At 36.5% G+C, this 22,735-nt stretch overlaps 1 protein-coding gene across 1 annotated transcript in view; it reads right to left on the minus strand.

Moving 5' to 3' along the window:
* REEP3 (receptor accessory protein 3) overlaps positions 1–22,735 on the minus strand; it is a 49,190-nt gene that overhangs the window by 19,122 nt on the left and 7,333 nt on the right. Inside the window, exons 2-4 of the mRNA XM_004680854.2 lie at positions 5,295–5,371; positions 2,969–3,089; positions 2,678–2,791 (exon numbers count right to left, since the gene is read on the minus strand). Coding sequence (XP_004680911.1) covers positions 2,678–2,791; positions 2,969–3,089; positions 5,295–5,371 — 312 coding nt within the window. The remainder of the gene's footprint in view (positions 1–2,677; positions 2,792–2,968; positions 3,090–5,294; positions 5,372–22,735) is intronic.

A 22,735-nucleotide genomic window follows, 5' to 3' on the forward strand; every position in this document is an offset into this window, starting at 1 on the left:
ATGCTAAATTTTGTGACAAATAAAAAGCAAAACACCGTGGACCTCCTTTTTCCCCATCCCCCGACAGGCAGTCACTTTAAATCTTCTACTTTCCTAAATGGCAGATAAGCGTTTTCGTTCTCTTTCACTTCCTTTTCCCCTTCCTCCATCCTCCCAATAGAACAAAATTACAGTTGTTCACTTCAGGCTGTGTTTTATTGATTGTAATATAAATGCTGTTCACTACTGAGCCAAGTCATGCTCCCTTATTATACTTCCTTTCTTATATAAATTTTGGTTTTCTTCCAGAGTCAACAATTATTCCTTTAAAAAAAAAAAATCATTTGCTCAGTGGTCCTACATTCTCTCTCTTCACATTGCCTCCAGCACTTTCCTTCATGCCGCCAGGGCTGGTCTGCAGCTGTACCACAGATCCACTGTCTGCACCGGGTGTCTGTTCACATGGCTGGCTGATTTAAGGATCTCCCAGCATTTTATCCCAGTTCAGGATTAAAACCATTAGATATTGTCTCCAAACTTTTCCTGGAGACACCTCTCCTGGCACCTTTCCAATTCCATCCAATTTTGGCAGGTTGTACTCTGTGCTTGTGTCCTCTTCCTTCTCAGAGTTCTTGTCACCTCCCTTCTGTATTGGATACCTTGCTTCCCAAAAACCAAATCCTGTGGGCTTTTTTTTTTAGTGGATTATTCCCTAGTCCTGGCAGAACATATCTACCCAGACAAAAGATATCTAGAAGGTAAATTTTGTGATGATGCATGCTCAGAATGTTATACTAAGCTCACACATGACTGAAAGCTCTATTATAAACTTTGAGAGTGAAAATCATTATGGTATTAAGAGTCATTAAGGTTCTACTGTCACTATTTAGAAGTTTAAATTTAATGTTGTTCTAATAACTTGATTAATTCAGTGTGACACTTTCTATATTTGAAATCTATAAGAAGTCTCTCCTAAGGGCCCTCCCTGGTGGCGCAATGGGTTAGAGTGCAGCATTACGAAGACAGCCCCAGCCACTTTAACACAAGTTCAATCCCAGGCCAGGGAGGTGACCCACATGGTGTGGCAGACTTCTGCTGCTCCCTTTAGCAGTGTACTTTGTTAATCTGTCTGTTCTGCTCCCCACTGTGTCTCTGGTGAATCCCCTCACTGCTCCTGCACCTCTGGCCTGGACCCCAATTCTGTATGCATAAAAAAACAACAAATCTTTAAAATAAGAAGTCTCTCCTTCTCTCTGGTGTTTTGGAACTGTAAATGACCTTACTTAAAGTGGCTTTTCTTCACTCACTGTGTTGCATACTTTGTGGGCCTTTCAGTCTTGAAATTCGTGTCCTTCAATTCTGAGAAATTATTACTTAGAAATTTTATTTAAAAATTATACCCACTTTACTGTTATAAATCCTGGTTGTTGGATTTTGGATTTTATGGGTGATCTTTTTTAGTAACTATGGAAAAAATAAAAAGCAAATAGACTTCGTAAAATAGAAAACAGGAAATTTTGCCATCTTAGTGTTTATTTAGATCTATACTAATAAAGGAAATAACCTTAAGTAATGACCACAGGCAAACTGTATTAAAGTGAGAATAATTAATCAACATGAATAAGATAGTTGTTTTATGTGTACAGTGTTGTAGTTAATAAGTGTTCACTTAATCTTCAAAGCAACATTTTTAGTATAAAATTTGAATTGTTTCTTTACTGATCACATTAATTGTGATCAATGGTAACACTGTAGCTAAAGATCATTACAAAAAGTAAAGGGTCATTTTGGGAATTTCATTTGATCTTTTATATTCCTTTATCATTGCTGTTCAATAAAATCAATTTTCCCCTTGAACAGAGATAGAGAAACATTCATATTTACTGGGCTCCCACTATATGGCAAGCATTGTATTTTTCATATTTGCTCAGATGGGTATATTGCCCCCATTTTATACACAAAGCAACTTAGGAACACATTAAGTAAATTGCTAATGGCTATTTTAGAAAGTCAAACTCAACATTATCTGGATCTAAAAGCCTGTTTTCTTTCCATATACTATACACCAAAATCAATTATACCATGATATTTAAAATAAACCACACTAATTACTACATGCAAAGAAATTCAAAAGCTGTAGTGCAAATGTTCACAGAAGGCAATCACTTAATAACTTGGCTTGCAAACACAACACATGACATTAGTAACTGGCTAAGTAAAATCTCAAGTTTTAAAAACAGAATTTCTCATGCCTTACTTTGAATAATCAGTTACCTCAAATTGGTTGAAGTAGGGGTGCAGAAGTAAGCCAGAAGTTCTACCATGATATTGAGAAAAAGAGAGAGAGAGAAAGAGAAACACCAAAGACAAAGAAAGAAAGAAAGGTCATCTTACTACCAGCAACATACTCAAAGCAATTTTTATTATAAAGTAGGAAATTTATGATAAAACGGCACTTTCTAATATATCTTATTTACTAACTAATTCACATTTTGTGGTTAATTAAAAGTTTCGAAATAATGAATGTTCTATAAAATACATTAAACCTCTTTAAAATTATTTTCTATTTCTTTCTACTATTATAAAAATAAACAAAGTAAAGTCGGCCAAAATTTAAAAATGTTTTGAAAAAAAGTCATTCCACTTTGCCTGCTGACTTAACATGACATTGGATTAAAACATGTAAATACAAAATTACCTTCACGGCTGCGGTGACTGCAGCAGTAGCAGCTAAGTTTAAACCTTGGCGCCCAAAGTTTACCATGGTCTCATAGCCTCGTTCCTTTGCTTGGACAATATAATCATCAATCTCCTGGAAGCAAAAAGAAAAAAAAAAAAAAGCAATATCCAGAATTATTAATTTTATATAAAAATAGTGTCAAGAAGCCAAGTGCTAGGATCTTCCCCTCATAATATGTCTAATTTTATAGCACAAAGCATGATGTGCATTTCCAACAAATGACTTATAGAGATAGTTTGTATATCTTACCCTTTCCTTTGAAGAAAGAAGTGGATGAAGAAATTTTCTATATATTAAACTTGCTCCTTTCGTATAGGGAGAAAGCAGCCATATGACAAAAGCAATTTTAATCTCATAGTACAGGGGAAACCTAATGAGAAAAATTGGAAAGAAATACTGGTGAAAATAAATCAGAAGTAATGATGAAATCACAAGGACATTTTACTTAAAAGTTCAGTCACAAGTGTGAAGCCATGAACTTAGTAACCTATAGACCACTTAACAAAAGTGTGACCTGAAGAGATTCACAACTTCTACTGCAAAATTCTTTTCTTGAAGCAACCACAGTCAAGCTGACAAACTGACTGTGGCAGCTCAGAGAGGGCACTAATAGCTTTGAGCTCGGGCAATAAGATGGTACCCACCCTGTCTGCAGGGACCAAATGCTGTGGCAATGCCTCACATACATCTGGGCATCAGAACTGAACTCCATATACCACAACTGCACAATGTCAACCCACCATACAACTTCTCTTTCTTCAAATGCCCAGAAATGCCCTCTTTGATCTCATTTGGTCAGAACTACAACAAGGGTCCTGGAATGACCATGGTGCTAAGTTTATGTGCCCAGGCTCTTGTCCATGTGATTGTGTCGTGACTTCCCTGGAGGTCACCCCAAGCAGCCACTTAGGGTTTAATGACATGACCTGCACAGAATGTGAATGGTGATTTATGTCACATGCAAGCAGAAGTTTTTAAATGTCCTTTGATGCCCTCACCACAACCTTCTCAACCTGTTGTTTAAACTTTTCCTTTCTGCCCTAAGAACAGCTGTTTCTTCAGCTTTGGTACCCAGACCAGAAGACACTGAAAACTGAAGAAAGCCTGGCAAAGCTGCACTTGACCATCTGCACTCATGTAGTGTGAACAAGAAACAAATGTACTTTAATCATTGTGTTTTCAGGGTTGTTTGTTGCCATGGCAAAAATTAACTAACAACATGGGTCATGAAGTACTAACCTACGTGATAACTGAACAAATGTCAACTCTTCTGATGAGGACATGCGAAGTGTGAGGAATGACTACTGTGTAGGGAACAAAGGGTTTCTGTCACAGTGCAATTACAGTGCACTTTCATTATTCATGAGAAAAATTCTACTTTGCTCACTTTTTAACAATGTATTTGTGCTTTATTTGCAAAAAAGGGAAGTCTTTCACAAGAGAACTTTAGAACTAAGAGACCTGGCATGATTTAGAATCTGTGTTCTGCCACTTTAAAACATAGAAACAAGACTCCACTAAAGTCCTGCATGAAAAACTTAACAGGTAAATAAAAGAGCTTCAGGACAAAACAAGGAAGAGAAAGATGGAATCTGTACAGAGAAATTTATGAAGGTAGGCTGTTAAGAGAATTTAAGTCTGATGATTTCTAATTTTTTCTAGTGATCCAATGTGACCTAAGGTGCTACGAGAATATGATGAGAATAGAAAAGTTAGAATGACAGTTAAGTGGAACAGTAAATGTCTAAAGCAAATAGATACAATAAATAAGCAATTTGAAGGATTAAATCAAGTAAAAGGAATAGTGAAGTTCAAATTGATGCAAATATGAGCAGTGATTAATTTCTGGGGGTTAGTCTGGGTAAACAAATAAAGATGAACAATGGTTGGACTAATTTAGGCTGAAGGTTTTTCAGCAAGGACAGGGGAAGACAGTAGCAAGGTAGGAAATTTACAGAATTTGAAAGAATGACTTCTCTGAGTAATGACAAGGTTTGGATGGAAATGCACTACTGCGATTCAGCAGAAGGATATTCAAGGTGTTCAATTAAGCTTTGCTTCATAGTAAAACATTAAATGCCTAAGGTTAAAACATGCGTTAATTTTCCCCCATGCTATGTGGAATAAAGCAGTCCAGGAGCTGGTGCTGAGTGGGCAGGCATGTGGTTGTTAACGAGTCATCCAGCTTGAAAATTTATCGATGAGAGTTTTAAAGATGGGGAAGGAGTGTCAAAACTAGATGCTGTGGGCTTCAAGAGGAGTTGTTTAGGAAGCAATAAAGAAAAGTAGCCTGACATCATCAATGGAGAAAAAGGAATAGTGACAAACGCTCTCTATTCTAAGATACTGGGAAGTATGTGGGAAGTAGGCAGGGGTTGGCACATGGAAAGAATGAAATACCTTTATTTGAGGCAGACTATAAGGAAAGTAATGTTCTTATGGAGAAACCAGGTGAAGAAAATGGCTGGGTAGGGTGATCAAATTTACTTAGTTAATAGCAAGAGCAGGGAGAGAACTCAGGACACCTGATGTTGTTGAGTCTAGAGTCTGGCCCTTCCTGAGTTCTAGGACTTACCAAGCAACTGTTTGATCTGTTATTGTTTCAATCACAGTATAGAGAGCAAAAACAATCCAGTACATCATCCATCGAACCTGAGAAGAACAAAAATACTTAAAGAAATAGACTAAAAAGACGTGCAATTCTTAATGATTACATATATGTGAGACATACGATTATAGTTACTTCTAGACATATAGTACATTGCAAATGTTAAAGGTGATGGTATAATTCTCAAAAGGTTCTATGTGTAGTTCTCACATCACTACATAACAGTCTTGGGGGTAGAAGAATCAAAGAATAACAAATGTATAGGCCTGATGCAATATGACATAGAAATCTAAATGAAAGAATTGGGAAAACAGGACAATTTCCCTTAACTGGAGGAAAATTCTTCAAAAGATCTTACTGTTACTGATATACTTTTTAATGAAACTATTATCTATATAGTTACTAATGAAATATTATATATAATATAAAACATGGCCACATTTAATATGCATTAGACTTTTTAAATTTTGCATTCCTTATTTCTTGATATACAGAAACTTCACAGACCAAAGAACAATCCTGAACTCTACATTATATCCATGATACTAGTCAACTGGTTTGAAAGTCCAGGTTAATGCTTTCTTCTTGCTCTCCTATACATAAACCTGTAATCTCTCACGTATCTTTTTCCTGCCTCTACTCCAATTCCACAGATGTTCAATATTATAATATTGCCCAATACCACAATGGTAGTTGCAACAGACTGAATGTTTTTATATTACTTCAAATTTATATGTTGAAATCTTAACCCCAAATTTTCAGCAGGAGCCTTTATGAAATGATCAGCTCATGAAGATTAATGTCCTATTAATGTTCTGTGAGGAAACAGAAGATGGTCATCTATGAATTTAGAAGTGAGACCTAACATATACTGAATCTTCCCACACCTTGTTCTTGGGCTTCTAGTCTCTACAATTATGAAACGTAAGTTTCTCCTGTTTATAAATCACACAATTCAAGGTATTTTTGTTACAGTTGCCCAAATGGATTAAGACAGTAGTTCAGGACATTTTACCACCTGCTGGAAAAGGGCATCCAAATAGATCCCTAGGATTCTGATATCCTTTTTGTACCAATCCTTGTTGTAGAACACTACCATGTTAATTTTCCTAGAACTTATCCCCCAAATTTATACCTTCTACCTAGCTGAGTACACAGACTGTTATTTCTCAAGTAGGCTGGACTTTTTGTTCTTGTGTTTAATACTATAATGGCTAATATACAAAAAACATGACAACCACTGGCTAGGGATTACTAAGCTCATCACATTTACTTTCCAGAACACTGCTGCAATGTAGAAAACATGCATATTTCCAGTGTAAATAAGGAAATGGTGGCACAGAGAAGTACAATGACTTGCTCAAGGTCATTTAACCGGAATGAATTCAGGATGCACAGCTTTGGAATTAGTACTAAAAACTGATTATATCACCTAGAGTAAGAAAATGTGAGATGACAAAAATTTATGACGTTATGTAAAATAAGAAAACTTATCTAAATATTGAGGTTTAATACAGATGCTTATTTGGGTATTCCTTAGACAAAATAAAATAAAGTAGTTATTAACTACTCAAGTAGTTATTTATAAAGTTTTATTTGAACAAGTAAGTTAAAATAATCATGAAAAACTTGAAGCAGTGCATTTTAAAATATGAACAATACCAATTCTTCTGATTTACAGAGAATCCAAAAAGCTTAAAAAAGTTACTGAAAGCAAATGATAGGGTCCATTACCTACATCTGAAATACCAGGAAATTGATTTAGAAGATTATTATCGCATGAAAGGAAAAAAGTTAGGTCAGATGCTCTCTTGCATTTGTTACTTCTCATGAATTTTCTTAAATCCTTCATTGCTGTCAATTGCAATGGGATACAACTGTTCCAATATGGGAATTTTCTTCTGGGGCTAAGATCTTATGTGTTTTCTCCTTGTTCCTTTCTTTTTGAAGCAACGTGATGCCCTCATATAAGTTTCTTCACTTAGTGCTTCCAAGTCTAAATCCTAGTTCAGTACTTTTACCATTACACTGTGTTTGGAAGGTTATCATCCATAAAGAAATGAAGAAAAAAGACTACAACACAACCATGCATTTTTCTAGGACTAGATGGGGGTCTCGGAAGTGATCAAGCTTTTTTGAATTATTTGTCTTTACTGGGGGAAAAAAAAGCAAAACAAAACACATAACTGTAAAACTATGACAAGAGAAAACTGCTCTGACTGTTCCTCCCATTGTACCCACACAGTAGTACTCTTGAGATTTCAAGAAACCCCAGTGCTCTATGGGGCAGAGATTAAAAAAAAAAAAGTCTCATTTTATTGAAAGCCAAAGTAAATACGTGGAAGGTCACTGAACTGGTGCGGGATGGCTGAAGTAGGTGCAGTCTACTTTGAAGCATGAATAAGGCAGCTTTTCAAACAAAGGATGTCATTAGACCAGTCTTTTCAGTTCTTGAGGATTTCTTGGTTCTCCACACCACTACTCAGCATAGAGGTTCCAGACAAAACACAATCTTTATTCTCCAAGGAAGTGGATGCTTAATTACCTTGTCTCTCTCACAGAGAACTTAGGGACTTTTCACAAAAATAAGATACAAATAAAATCTGTTTATTTTTCATTATATATATATATATATATATATAAAATTCTTCATTTTGTGCATTTTTTCATCTCAGTTGTAATCCCCAAGTGCCTCCTCACATCACCAATTCACCCGTGTGCCATCATCACAGTCCAGTGCACTCTTCCCACCCCAGTATGATTGTGATCTTCCACATGTAAATATTCCACAGATAGTTTCAATTTACCTGTTAATAGTAAATAGAGGTGAAAAGGATTGTACAAATAGTAATAATACAATGATACTACCTAAATGACTAGTTCTTAAAGGAATCAGAGCTGTTACATGTCCCACAGATTTCAAATGCAACTCTGCTCAGTAAAATCAGGTAAATTATTCAATTTCCAAATGAAACTACCAAAGTAGTTTTAAGAAGTACAATAAATAAGTGCTTTAAAGTGTATAATGGCTTCTCTAAAAAATTAAGATGTTTGAATATTTAATAAAGTCAAATACAAAAAAGAAAAAAAGATGTTTCATGCCTTTTTTGTTCAAAAACTGTAAAATATCCAATCTTCTGGCCATATTTCTTGGATAATGACTATAATTTTATATAAGCAAAACTTCATGTTGACAATCTGTTCTCCTAAACTTAGGGACTTTGGGTTAGACACATAACCTTAAATATGACTGAATACAGGCAATAACGAAACAAATTCAGTGAATGTGTATTCTTCATGGGAGCAACCACGAAGTCAACCTTGAAAAGACACTGCTTTCTTTTTTCTGTTAATGGATTTAGTTGGGATTTTATACCAAATGATTACTCAGCAAAGCTTTTATTAAAAACTACACCTCAGAGCTGCTCAGTCTACTGTTTAAGGTTTTTTACCCAAAGGAAATAGAGAAATCAAGGTTAAAAAAAACAAAAGAACAAGTCATATATTAAAAGTATGTGAAGACAAGAGCCCTCCCTGGTGGCGCAGCGGGTTAAAGCACAGCACTGAGAATCTAAAGCCGCTTCGGCATGAGTTTGATTCCCGCCTGCCCGGGAGGAGACCACATGGCGTGGCAGACCTCTCCTGACCCGCCCGCTGCTCCCCTCACCAGTGAACTTCGTTGATCTGCCTGTTCTATTCCCCATTCTGTCTCTGGTGAAGCCTCTCACCGCCCCTGAGCCTCTGGCCTGTACCCCAGTTCTGTATGCACAAATAAATAAATCTTAAAAAAAAAAAAAAAGTATGTGAAGACAAAGTATTCTTTTTTGTTTGATAAAATATTCTTTATAGAAACAAGAAATCATCAATAACAAAATATACCACTAAAGTCCAATGGTCAGAAAACACTCTTATTCATAATCTTATTAATGTATTTAACCAAATTTAATAGAAATAATTGCTATTACTGTGTTATCTAAATAAAAGCCAGTAACTTAGCAGGTAACTTTAATCATTACAACCCACCTTTTAACATAGAGGGAAAAAAGGTTACTGGTATCTTTGTTGATAAAAATTTATTTTTAGGCAAACTGTATTTTTTAAATAATACAACTGTAAGCAAGTCGTATTTTTTTTTCCAGTTAAGAAAACATTGGTAATGTCAACAAACTTTTGTTTTAAATATCTTCGGGAGAACAATGAGTAATAAGAAAGCTGTACACAACTTTTTCTTAAGTTTCTTTGATCCCATGGAATTGACTATACCCAAGATGAAACTTATAAACACTAAAATGGATCTACATATACACACCCTACTCTTTTAAAATTTTTTAATGTAGAAGAACTGGGGATTAGGACTGCGGTGCAAGGGTTGGGGGATGGTGGAATGGGGTGACAGAATTTACTGGAGACATATTGGGGAGAAGAATGGGTGGATCTACTGAAATATACTGCTGAGGGGAACAGTGGGTGAGATAGGACAGGTCTGCTGTGACATATGGGTTAGTTCCTTGGCCAGGGAATGAACTCTGGTCTTAGTGAGCTCACTGATAGTCCTGAGACTTAGGCCCTAGGCTACCAGAAAAGACCTTACATACCATACATTTTTATCAATATTTCATATCAAACATAATTTAGATAACTGCAAAGAACTCAAGCAAAATCATTACACATTCATTAACATTCACTGATATAACTGTAGCCAAATCTATTTACTTTATGTCGTGGGAATAGAAACATGAATGTGACATTTTCTATTCCCAAAGATTTAACATTTTACTGGAAGAAAAATGAGTAAATAACTGTGACCAAAAAAATATGCAGTTTTTCCTACAGTAGATAGCCTAGCTCTTAGTATGAGTCAAGATCACAAGAATGTGTGGAAAGCTTACCAAAGAGACTATTTATAAAGCTGTGAACAAGGCTCAGGAAAACCAATAAAGGAGAATAGTATACCCTTGAGCTAACAACATCAAGAACTGGTATTGCTAGGTGCAAAGGAGGAAGGAGAAAAAAAGGTTTCCTGGAACCTGGAGAAGGTAACTGGAAACATAAAGTATAACGTCAGGTAGCTAAACCAATGGTGTTAGCAGGGAGCAGAGGCAGAGAACATACTGTAGCTTCATGTTCCTCTTGCATTATGGTTTCCTGAAAAAGCTTCTCATGCACCAAACCCCAAAAGAAGCCAGAGATTATGCAGTCTATATGAATCAGCTTTTTGACCAATGGCAAGACAGAGATATACAGAGAGGAGGGAAAACTTCATTTGAGGGGCAAATGCCCAGCACTACTCAGCCTGTCAAATGTTTGAAACACATCCAGGGTCAAACCATTTCTTATCACTTCCACAGATACCTCCCTAGTCCAGATGAGCATCCTCTCCTGTGTGGATTATTCCAATAGCATCCTAATTGGTCACTCCGTCTTGTCTACTAGTTTTTCTCCTTTCTCACGTCTGCTCCACCTACACTTACATTTTTGGTGTTCATAAATTCCTGCTCAGGACCTCTGTGCATGTTGTACCTTCTCTGAAATGCTTTTCCTCAAGTTATCCATTTGATTGCTTTCTCACTTGTTTCTGGTCTCTGCACAGAGGGTTAGCCATCTTGTTTAAAATATTAATTTTATAACTCACTTATTCTGTCTTATTTTTGTCTTTAAAGATTTATTTATTTATGTATTCAAGAGCTGGGGCATAAGCCAGAGGTGCAGGGGTGAGAGGATTCACCAGAGACAGAGTGGGGAGCAGAACAAGCAGAAAAAGTGAAATACACTGGTGAGGGGAGCAGCAGGGGAGAGACAGGAGAGGTCTGCCACACCACGTGGGTCACCACCCTGGCCGGGGATCGAACTTGCACTGCAGTGATTGCAGACAGCCTCATAGTGGTGTGCGTTAACCCACTGTGCCACCAGGGAGGACCCTGTTTTATTTTTTTCTTTTACACCTATCACTTTTGACAGATACTCCAACAAATACTTGACATTGCCCTCCTCCCCTATATATACTCCCTACTATAATGTAAACTCCACAAGACAAAGACCCATTTTATTCACTGTTGAACCCTCTAGTTCTAGAACAGGCAATAAATAAATAAATAAATAAATATCTGCTGAGCTTGAACACCCCACAAGCCATTGACTCCTATAGGGATCCAATGGGTTTGTAATGATATAAATAAATAAATAAATAAATAAATAAATAAATAAATAAATAAATAAATAAATAATAAAAATGAAAGCATGTGTACATCTTTTAGGATTGAACATTTCACCAACGAGGTAACGAAATTCCTATCATGAGAAAGCTGAGTGCAGATGGGACAGGCAAGAATTAGGTTAGAAAGACTGGGCTCAAGAGCAAAGCAGGGATGCATCTTCCTCTGGGATAGGAAAGGAAGAGAAGAGGATCAGTGTGGGAAAGGTTAGAGTGGCTCACTACTGAGGACTGCTAGCTTCACTCTGCAGGAGGAGGGCAGGTCACTTCTCAGCCTGCAGATGGCCAGGGAAGGAGGATGGATTTGAGAAAAGCAGTAAAGGTTTAGAAAAGTTGTTTGTATGAATAGAAAAGGCAGCTGCCGAGGGTAGATATGGACCAGATAATGTGGCCATTGATGCCCTCAGCTGCTGTGGGTATCAGAGCTGGAGGAGACAATGAAAGGTTTAGGAGTGAAACAAGTGGAGGAGAGTTGCAGCTTGCTGTCCACAAAAAGCAGAACACAGTTGTGTTAGGGAAGTGACCCAGCCAGGACCAGGACGCTCTGCCATGCCCTGCAGTCAAGTGGGGCCAAGTGTTCAGTTCTCACCCACAGAGTATGTGCTGAGGCTTTTAAGGAGTATGTCTCAGCAGGTTCTTTTCTCTCCCTATTGGCTGGTAGGGCAAGGAACAGAGTGATGCTGAAAAACGTGTGTCGAGGGTGGACAGAGCCCCAGTTCCAGTTCATCAACAAGTGCATGAGCACAATTTCCTGATGAAATGAATACTATCGTGGACTGTTATGTGTGAGAGAAATACATGCTGTATTTCATCAGCCATTACATTTTTATTATCTATTATAATTAGAGCCACTTAGCCTACCCTAATATGAAAGATTATTCTCTGATCTCTGTAGAGATGGGGAAGCAAGGTGGTAGTACCAGTAGTAGCAGAATGAGGTCGGCATCAGTCACAGTATTATTGCATGCTGTCTATGGCTTGGCTAATCCTCTGGCTGGTGGTGTGCTACCAGCATAACTATGTGGAAATGGAGAAGACAACTACCATCTTAAGAAACTCTGGTAGAGATACCCTTAGTGGACTCTCAAAGTGTTTGTGAAGCAACAGGACAGGAAGGAGTGATGCAGCATTTTTGGAAGAGGCAGAGATATACTATTTTAAATTACTTTGTGAGCCTTTTTCAAGTATGACATCATCTGCATGAATTTGTTTATTATCATCTGCACTGTCAGTATATATGACTTTAGTGGCAATCCCCTTCTGCTTTGAATGTGCCTAGAAGTCCGATACATAAGATAGTTAAGAAAAATGCATATAGTTTAAATATATTCTGAGTGGGAAGTGCCAAAATAGCCAAAGAATAAAGTGTATAAGTCAGTGAGAAGATTATATGAAAAAAATTTTCCTTACTTTGCTTTGTTTTCTTTCCCAAGAGAATATCCAAGATGATAGCTGGTACAAAATCATGGCTCAAAAATATTTCTTAAAGAATTAATAAAATCCCTGGTGGCACAAGGTTAATGTGAAGCTCTATGAAGCTATCCACAGCCACTGCAGCACAAGTTCAATCTGTGGCCAGGGCAGAGTCTCCTGTTTCATGTGCTGCTCCCCTCAGCAGTGTATTTCAGTACATTTGCTTATTCTGCTCCCCAATCTGTCTCTGGTGAATCCTCTTATCCCAACACCTCTGTTCTATACCCCAGTCCTTGGATGCATAAATAAATACATCTTTTTTAAAAAGGATTAATAAACTGGACTGCAAGCATGACTATAATTTCTATCTTTCTTGATTATCATTTCCTAATCTTTTGAAAGTGGTGATAATGAAATGACAATCAATCTTCAAGCTTGGATCACTTTACTCCTTACATTTCTCATGAATAATGTGATGAATATTTTAAATGGAAATAAAATATTTATAAATAAAGTCTTCAAATGGAAGCTTGAAATCATCTTAATATCAAAACGAATGTATTTTCCAAGAAAATATACTCTCAAAACGAGCAAGTTCCTTTGAAGATTATGGAGTCATCTGTGATATAAAATCATCATATCTAAAATTACATTCTGGTTTATATAGTGCATGGATCAGATTATCCTACTTAATATGCCAGCACTTGCTTTATTATTACTAAAAATCCATGAGGCTTTTATAAAGTCTTAGCATTTCAGAAAACCCAGACAGTCATGTGATAGTGTTCTTAGCTTTACTCTCTCAAAGGAATTAGAGGATATTTTAAGCCTGAGTGAATACTGTAAAATGAACATACCCACAGGCTAAATTTATTATCAAAAGACCATTCTCCATTTAATGGGTACACACTGACCTATCCCTGATGCCAAAGAGTGGGCCTGATTTCATCATCTTTTAACATTTTGTGGCAAAACAAGTTTTTATAATGCATATTCTTAGATAATTATGAAATTTAGATGTAGAATCATGGTCAAACATATAAAGCAAACAAAAGATGAAGCGCAACTATAAAGTAATCCTCATGGTGTCTGTTACACAAGTTGAGAGCAATGTACAAGCCCCAAACACATTTGGGACATCATAGTCTAGCAGATTTACAAAAGCTATAGATTAGTAGTAGTTATGGCAAATTAATTAAAAATATTAAATAAATTATATTTTTGTCACTCATTCTTGCTATTCTATGATCAGTATGACTATTATAACAGCAAAGATGTTAACAATGATAGGTTGCATGATGAAAAAAAAACTAATGTGGTATATGAATTCAATAAATATTATTTAGTGACTTTCTATACAAAGGCCTCTGAAATGAAATAGTCAGAAACCCTGATGTCAAGGCATTTCTACCCCCATGAGGTTTTAAAGACAGAGATTAGTAAAAGATGAGATATAAGAATAGTTGATTTCCAGCATAAGTATGGCTATGCCTGACCCAACATGTAACAAATATTTTATTACACATTATTCCTTTGCTTTGTATGAATGAAGTAGCTTTACTTCCCAGTGAAAGCCTAGCTTAATGGCCCCACACCCTCCAAAGGTCATGTATAATGTTTGTGCACTGTACTTTTCCTTTGGAGTAAGACCATGTAATGGTTTGTGTATATGAACGTCTGTTTGACCATAGCAACTAATAGAAATCAAAATTGTCTTATTCATCACTCTAATCCCAGGTCCTAGCACCCTGTGCTGGTAAAGCAAGCACAAAGGAAAGCTTTTATTTAATGGTTTCTTAAATTTGAAGGTCAATGGAAGTAACTCCAACAAGTAATTCTGGATTATACACAGCAGTTAATAACATAGAAAATGTCAATAGTTTATTTTGTTAAAGTTGTTTTCAAAGCATCAGAGATTAAACCAGTTTCTGATATTTCTTTTAAGAAAAAAAGAAAAATTATATATGCCTAATGATTTCAATTATAACCACATTAAGTAAACCCAAAGCACAAAATGCTAAAATATGCTTCATTGGAAAAAAAAAACTTTGCTGAGTCTGAGAAGAAATAAACACTGCTAAATTTCAGACCACCCAAAGAGAACTTTATTTTTTGACCACTATTAGTTATTCATTCATCAAATCATTCAACAATTCATTCTACACCACATTTCAGAGACTGTCTAATATAGAATTCTTTAGACTACAGTATAGAGCTGAAAAGATTTGTTTCATTTACATTATGCAATAATTTGGTTACTTCATAATGACTTTTCCCCATTAAAAACAAAGAGGACTAAAATGTGAAAAATCAATAGAAAAACTCCCTCTTTTATCCAACCCAGATGGCTCAACTCTGGGAGTTTTTTCCTCAAAGCTGTGCCAAGTTAGAAGCATACTTGAAAATAAATTAGTTGAAGTTTAATCCAAAGTGAATAAAGACCATAGTTGAAAATAGTTAAAAAAAAAAAAAATGGGGCAAAGGGGCTTCCTTGGTGGCACAGAGTTAAAGCATAGCACTGTACAGCTAGCTTCAGCCAATGCAACATGAGTTCCATTCCCAGCCAGGGAGGTGACCCACATGGCACAGCAGACCACTCCTGTCTTTTCTGCTGCTCCCCTTCAGCACTGTATTCAGTAGATCTGCCTGTTTTGCTCCCCACTCTGTCTCTGGTGAATCCTCTCACCACCCCAATCCCCTTACCACCACCTCTGGCCTATTCCCCAGTTCTTATATACATACATAAATTTAAAAATAAAACAAAAATAAAAAAAGATGGGGCATGCGTTGAGACAGAATATGATAGGTAGGACTGGTCTGGGTTTCCTCCAATTTGGGGTAGTTTTTCCTCCACTCCTTTGTCCTGACTTTCTCCAGGACTCAGACATTTGGAAGTCACACTCTAGGATACCGAACTCTCAGTAACATTGTCACTGTAGTTGGTGGGTAACACTGTTAAAAGACCTCATAGAATATCCAGTTATTTTTAAGGAGAAAAGCCTCACATTAGATAGATGTATCAGGTGTGAAAATAAATTAAATGGGGAAGATTGTAATTAAAAATAGATAGCTCTGCCACTATGTAATGGAGGACGTTTAGCAAAAGAACAATACAGTATGTTTAAAAACCAGTTGACAGTTAATTTAAAAGGAGAGCTGAAAGAAGTTGCAAAAAGCTTGAACTGCTTTATAGAAACTATTTTCAGGTGGATAATTTAGGAAAGAATGATCTCTCAGTCCCCAAATAGTTTCCTTCACACACATGAGTTGAGAATTCATGTTTCACTTTTTACATTTGGTTAAAGTCCCAATTGATTAATTTGGGATAGTGAGTATTTTAAAAGAGACAGTTCCCTTTTAACAGCACCACACTGAATTTCTCAGGATTTTAGCATGGGGAGGAGTCCACTTCAAGAGAAAAGGGTAAGATAGGCTAAATGGCCGTTCTTTTGACCATCCAAGTTTTCCATGCTAAATTGTCATGCTTCCTTGTTTCCTTCAGTGCTTCCAAAGATCTGATTGATTATGTTTTTTAGTTGAGGCATTCCCAAGGGCTGGCACCATTTCTCAGCCACCTTGGTTTCTCATCTATCTTAACACAGTGAATTTTTTTTATTTGCTATTTTTGCAGGTGAACTAACAAGCCACTTTAGGTAAGATACTGCCTCTATCTAGAAGTTGAAGTTTTATATGAAAGGCTCATCAGCATAATTTAAACATACAATATAATCATCCAAAGAGTAAAAAACTGCTTTTATACCATCTGGGGAAACAGTTAACAAAATACAGCTAAAAGTACAAATGTGTCACAAAATTATTTGTCATTGATGATTTTGAATTTCCTATAAGTAAAAATCATTTGAAGAATAAAATAAAAATATAGATTCCCAGGCTGCATCATCACAATGAACAGAGAGAAGGCAGTCACGTGTTTAAAAGGCAAACTCCACGAGTTTCTGATGGGTGACATGAGTTGAGAATATGCACGACATTCTTGTCACTTCACCTGGGAAATACAGACTCTCAAGCCCAGGGTACATCTACTAAGTTGAAATGGGCACTTCAACAAGATCCTACGGTGATACGGGGATTTGCAAGTAATGATGAGGCAGGCTGTTCTGTGTCTGTCCTAACAGTGTCAGCTAGAAGAAGGGGATATCATTAAAAAAGCATGTAAGAAAAGCCTTGGGTTTGGAGAACAGAGGAAGTATTCAGTTTTATGTAATCAGTTGCTAGATGTAAACAATTAAAATGTACCCTTATTTGATAACACTGGGTACACTGTCATAAAAAAATATAAACAAGAGGCCCTTCCTGGTGGCGCAGCGGGTTAAAGCACAGCACTAAGAAGCTTAAGCCACTTCCGCATGAGTTCGATCCCTGCCTGCCCCGGAGGTGACCACATGGCGAGGCAGATCTCTCCTGGCCCGCCCGCTGCTCCCCTCAGCAGTGTACTTCTTCGATCTGCCTGTTCTGCTCCCCGCTCTGTCCCTGGTGAAGCCTCTCACCCTCCGCATCTCTGGCCTGTACCCCAGTTCTGTACGAATAAATAAATAAATCTTTAAAAAAAATATATAAACAAGAATACAACTATATAATTAACACATTCTGAATCACTATGTTGCACACCTGAGGCTAGTATGACATTGTATGTCAAATGCACAGCAATTAAAAACAAACAAAATAGCTTTAGCCTTTAATACTCATGCCTGTCAATTAAATAGACAAAGTCAGAAGCCAACTATCCTGGGAGGGGTGAGCTAAAGGCTCTTGTACTTCAGAGTTTCATGAGGGAGGTTCCTTTGTCAATCCATTCCAAGAGCCCAGAGGTATCTGGACACTGATCACTCAATGGAGACAACCTTTCTTCTAAAGGAAGAAATACTCTTAGAGTCTACGCCCTAAGAATAAATCTAAATTACACTGTATTCAAATTCAAACATCATGTCAATGGTAAAAAACAAAACAAAACAAAACAAAACTCAGAATTGCCTCCAATAATTTATTTTGACAACCTTATTAACAAGGATATGACATAATAAAACTGAAGTGTTAGGTGTTGATTTAAGTTACCTTTGGAGACTTGTAGAAGTTGCTATTAAGATAGCATTTTAAAAGGAAATTATTCAATTCCGTCTATTTCTGTGACTTTTTAAGACCTTTGGACTTTTTACCATTAGCCTGCAGAAGCAGGAATTAGTCTATATTTATTTTGATAACCAAGAGACACAAAAAGTGTAAGATGGATTTACAAATCCTGATATATTTTGAAATTTTTTCCAGTTTTCTAAAGAAGGTACTCTAACATTTCCATTACCTTTCTGAAGTAACATTTCTCTCTTAAGCTTTTAAAATTACACAAAGTTTTGGGGAAAGATTTTATTTTTCTTACTTAGCTAAAATTTTCAGGAACTGCTCCAGCTTTTATATTTTTAGAAGGACCTTTGACAGTGTGATGGCAATCTGGATGACAATCTGATTATTACAGATGTAGTTGGTAAAGCATTCTATTTCAAAAATTACATACTGGAAAGGTGATGTACTTATCTGAGCATTCCAAGGCTATATCCTGGAAAAGGGGGATATTTCTCTGCATAAATAATGTAACCTTTAACTGAAAATGTAAAGGATCAGGTATACCTCTATTTCTACAAACATTCCATTTAAAATAAAAGCTGTAGGTACTTGCTGTTTCCATTGTCACTTAAAGCCAGCTAGCATTGCTTGCTTAAATCCTTCTCTTTTGTCACCCCTTTCCCACGCTTCTTTCCTCCCCACTACCTTAACTATTTCAAACTTGTCTTATATATATTCAAAGGGACAACTCTTAAATATTCTTCAATTGTGTTGCTATTTTTGTTTCCTTTCTAAAATTTATCCTACTTTCTTTACAGTCTTTTGATTTTGTTCTTTTTCTAGCTTCATGTGTCCAATGTTTCATTTTCTTCATTTTCAGAATAAAGGCTTTTAAGATTATTCAAGAAAACACATTGATAGGTAATTAATGCAATGTTGATTTTTGAACTAGTTTAAACTCCACTTTTGGTTGTCTCTTGAAGTTAATTACTATCTCTCCACTGTTTTTTTTTTTTTTTTTTTTTTAACTCATTGGAGGGTTGTCTTCAAATTAGAGAGGTTATGGTTCCTGAACAGAGGAAAGGGGAGACAGAAGGCTGACTGCCTCTGAACACAGTTCTCCTGCAGAGAGGGTGGTGGCCCTTGTTTCCCGGTTGCTGAAGCTTTTATGATTTTAAGCTGCTCCATCACTAGGGATTAGGGTGGAGGTGGTTAGGCCTCCCTCCAATTTACGACTTAACATTTCCTTTAATAGAAACAGTGGTTTCTGTCCCTGTTTTTCAAAACCAGTTCTATTGGCACTGCAGTTGGTGAAATTCTTCCCAGATATTAGCAAGAGTCTGACTTAGCCTCTAGGCTTAAGTGTTACTGCAAGGATTTTTTTCTTTGTTTATGTTTTCCAAAGCATTTGCATGTAAAGCTACAAAAGACAGCTGCAATTGGCTAGCTGCAGTTCAGCTTACATCTTAGTGGAAAATTGTGGGAATTCAATTTATTTCATAAAGGTTAAGGGGGGTAAGCTAATTCAGAGTCTAAACACGTAGAAGAAATTGTGTTGGGTATTCATTTAAAACCTTGTGAATTATATAATCTAATTCAAATTTAACACTATTTTCTAAAGTGGATCCATGGTAATGAACCTGAACTGATAATAAATTATTTTCAGTATATAAGGAAGAACATAACCCACATGATAATTATGACAGCATCAGTTACTTCAACAGTTAAGTAATATACTGATATAAATTGAATATCTATATAAACATAACACTTACATAGTAAACTTGATAGACTGAAAAATTAGCTTTACACTTACTTTAAGTAATTATAAGAAGATTTAGTTCATTAAGGGATAGTGAACTGACCCAAGTATTTAAATTATGATTTTACTTATCAAATCTTGATTCACAACTACAACTCAAAACAAACTATACATATATCACTGTATGTTAGATAGCTAAAGCTTAAATTTAAAATTATTGTCAAAGACTGAGAAAGTGATATGTCCCATGCTCTATGTGGACACATTTTAAAAATCAATGTTAATGATAAGTCTTACTTGATATCTCATTATAATTCTAACAAGTATCCCACTAACAAAGTCAATAAAGTGGTTTTAAATATTGCTTAAGTCCAGAAAAATAAAAAAGAGAATAAGACAATTTTTGGAGTTAGGAAGGAAATGGATGACTTGTAAATGATTCAAGAGAACTAAGAAACTAGACAGATATTTGAGAAAAGTGTCCCATCTGTACACTATTTTGGTGGCAACAAAAAAGAAAAGAATGAAGGCACAATTCTTAGCCCCAAAAGGCAAAAGACAGGGAGAATGGCTGTCAGGCTTCTTAAGGAGTAGGCAGGCTTCCAGATGTCCGCCTACATGAGCTGTCTGGGGATGCCTCTCCCCCGCAGGACCTTGAGGCTTATTTCTCTAAAAAGGATGAATCCAAATTTCTCTGGATTTTGTGAGTCTCTGGTACAGCTGAGATCAGAGTCAACTGGGATTAAATAAAAGTGTATTAATTGAATATTAAGAGCCCCAATCTCTATTCTCCCATCAGAATGCTCCTTACCAAGTAGCTATCTTTTAGAATGAAGATTCCGACTGGCAAAAGAGAGAAAATGTCTATAGATATTAATAACTTCCTCAGGATAAGGTTGTTATGTGTTGAACTGTGTCCTGAAAGATATGCTGACATCTATTATGGACTGAATTGTGCTCCCCTTTCTGTCTCAGTTGAAGCACTAAGCCTCCTTACCCCACAGTGTGAATGTATTTGGAGACAGAGACTTCAAGGAAGTAAGTAAGCTTAAATGAGGGCAGAGGATGAGGCTCTAATCTGATCCACTGATCTTATAAGAGGAAGAGACACCAAAAATCTGCACACATGCATAAGGGAAAGGTCATGTGGGGACACAAGTTAGGAACAGGCTTTACCCGGAAGCAACCTTAATAGTACCTTAGTCTCGGAACTACTAGCCTACAGAAGTGTAAGAAAACAAATCTGTGTTGTTTAAGCTCTTCAGTGTGTGGTATTTTGTTATGACAGAATGTTAATTTATTTGGAATAGGGGAACTGCAGATGTAATTAGTTAATTAGGATGAGGTTTTACCTGGGTATGGGGAACCTTTAACCTAGAATGGCTGTTTTCAAAAGAAGGAAGAAACTCAGGGATACAAATACCAGGGGATAACACTGTGTGATAACAGAGGCAGAGACTGAATGACGTGCAATAGTATAAAGAAAAAGAACACCAAGGACTGCTGGTAAACACCAGAAGCAAGGATAGGCAAGGAAGGTTTCTACCCTACATATTTCTGAGGGAGTACGGCCCTGTCAACATCTGATGACATACTTCTTGGAGAGACAATACATTCCTGTGGTTTTAGGCTACTCAGTGTATGTGTTCTTACAGCAGCATGGGAAACATATACAATTGCCTAGTCAGATTACTCTACAGAGAAGATATGTTTAGCAAACCTCTTCAGTGGCTTTCCATTATAATATTCAAATATGAGCAGAGAACCAAAGATTATACATTTGGAGAAATCATACATGGAAAAACAGAGGCTGAAATAAACAAAGAAACAGAAGGCAAAGGGAAGTGAGACTACATAGAAAGAAAAACATCTAAAAGACTATCACTCACATAATAGGATGCTATAAAAAAGAAACATTAAAAAAGGGAACATTCAGAAAATAAGCGCCCTTAGGAATTAAACCTAGAAAAGCATATATTAAAAGATTATTTGAAGGTATTTAGAAGTTAGAAGATAAAATTGAGGAATTCTATAATAACACAGAGTAAGAGGAATAGGAAAAAAAGAAAAAAGATCAGAAAATAAGAGAATTGTGCAAGTGACTTAATTAAATAAAAGAAATTCTGTAAAACAAATAGTAAAAATGGATGGAGAAAATCATTGCAGAAATCTAGAGCTGAGGGACAAAGGATTCCCAAATTCAAAAGGACTATTGAGAATTTAGCAAATCAAGTGCAATCGTCTCATGCCAAGGCACATCATAAAATTTTGGAACAGAGGGGACACAAAAGATCCCATAGGCTGATAAGAATCAGTGGCTTTGGGCTTCTCTGTAGTGACACTACAAGCTGAAAGACAGTGGAGAAATACCTTCAAATTTGAAAGGAAAATGATTTCCCACTTTCTATCTTAGGAAGCTTGCATTTCATCAAAATGAAGCAAAATGTGAAAGAGGACAGCAGACTAAGAAATCCAAGTATCTAAACAAGAGTCAGTCCAGAATATCTAGTGGCTGAGAGTTCACTGAGAAGAAATTCACATGGTACCCAAAATGGTAGAATTTGGGTTTGAATTTGCTATAAGAACAGAGAATATCAAATCCATGAAAAAGGAGTCAAAAGAAGACAATGCATAAAGACAAGGAAAACATACTAAGCAAGAAAGGAGTGGCTTTGTTTTAAAGATTTATTTGTTTATGCATACAGAACTGGGGTATAGACCAGAGGTGCAGGGGCAGTGAGAGGATTCACCAGAGACAGAGTGGGGAGCAGAACAGGCCGCCTGGGAAGTACACTGCTGAGGGGAGCAGTGGGTGGATCAGGAGAGGTCTGCCTGGCCATGCAGGTTACCTCCGGGGAGGGGATTGAACTCATGCTGAAGTGACTTTAGCTTCTTAGTGCTGTGTTTTAACCTGCTGCGCCACCAGGGAGGGCCCTGAAAGGAGTG

This window comes from Condylura cristata, unplaced genomic scaffold (genome assembly GCF_000260355.1).
Source record: "Condylura cristata isolate star-nosed mole 26May11 unplaced genomic scaffold, ConCri1.0 scaffold00011, whole genome shotgun sequence".
NCBI lineage: Eukaryota > Metazoa > Chordata > Mammalia > Eulipotyphla > Talpidae > Condylura > Condylura cristata.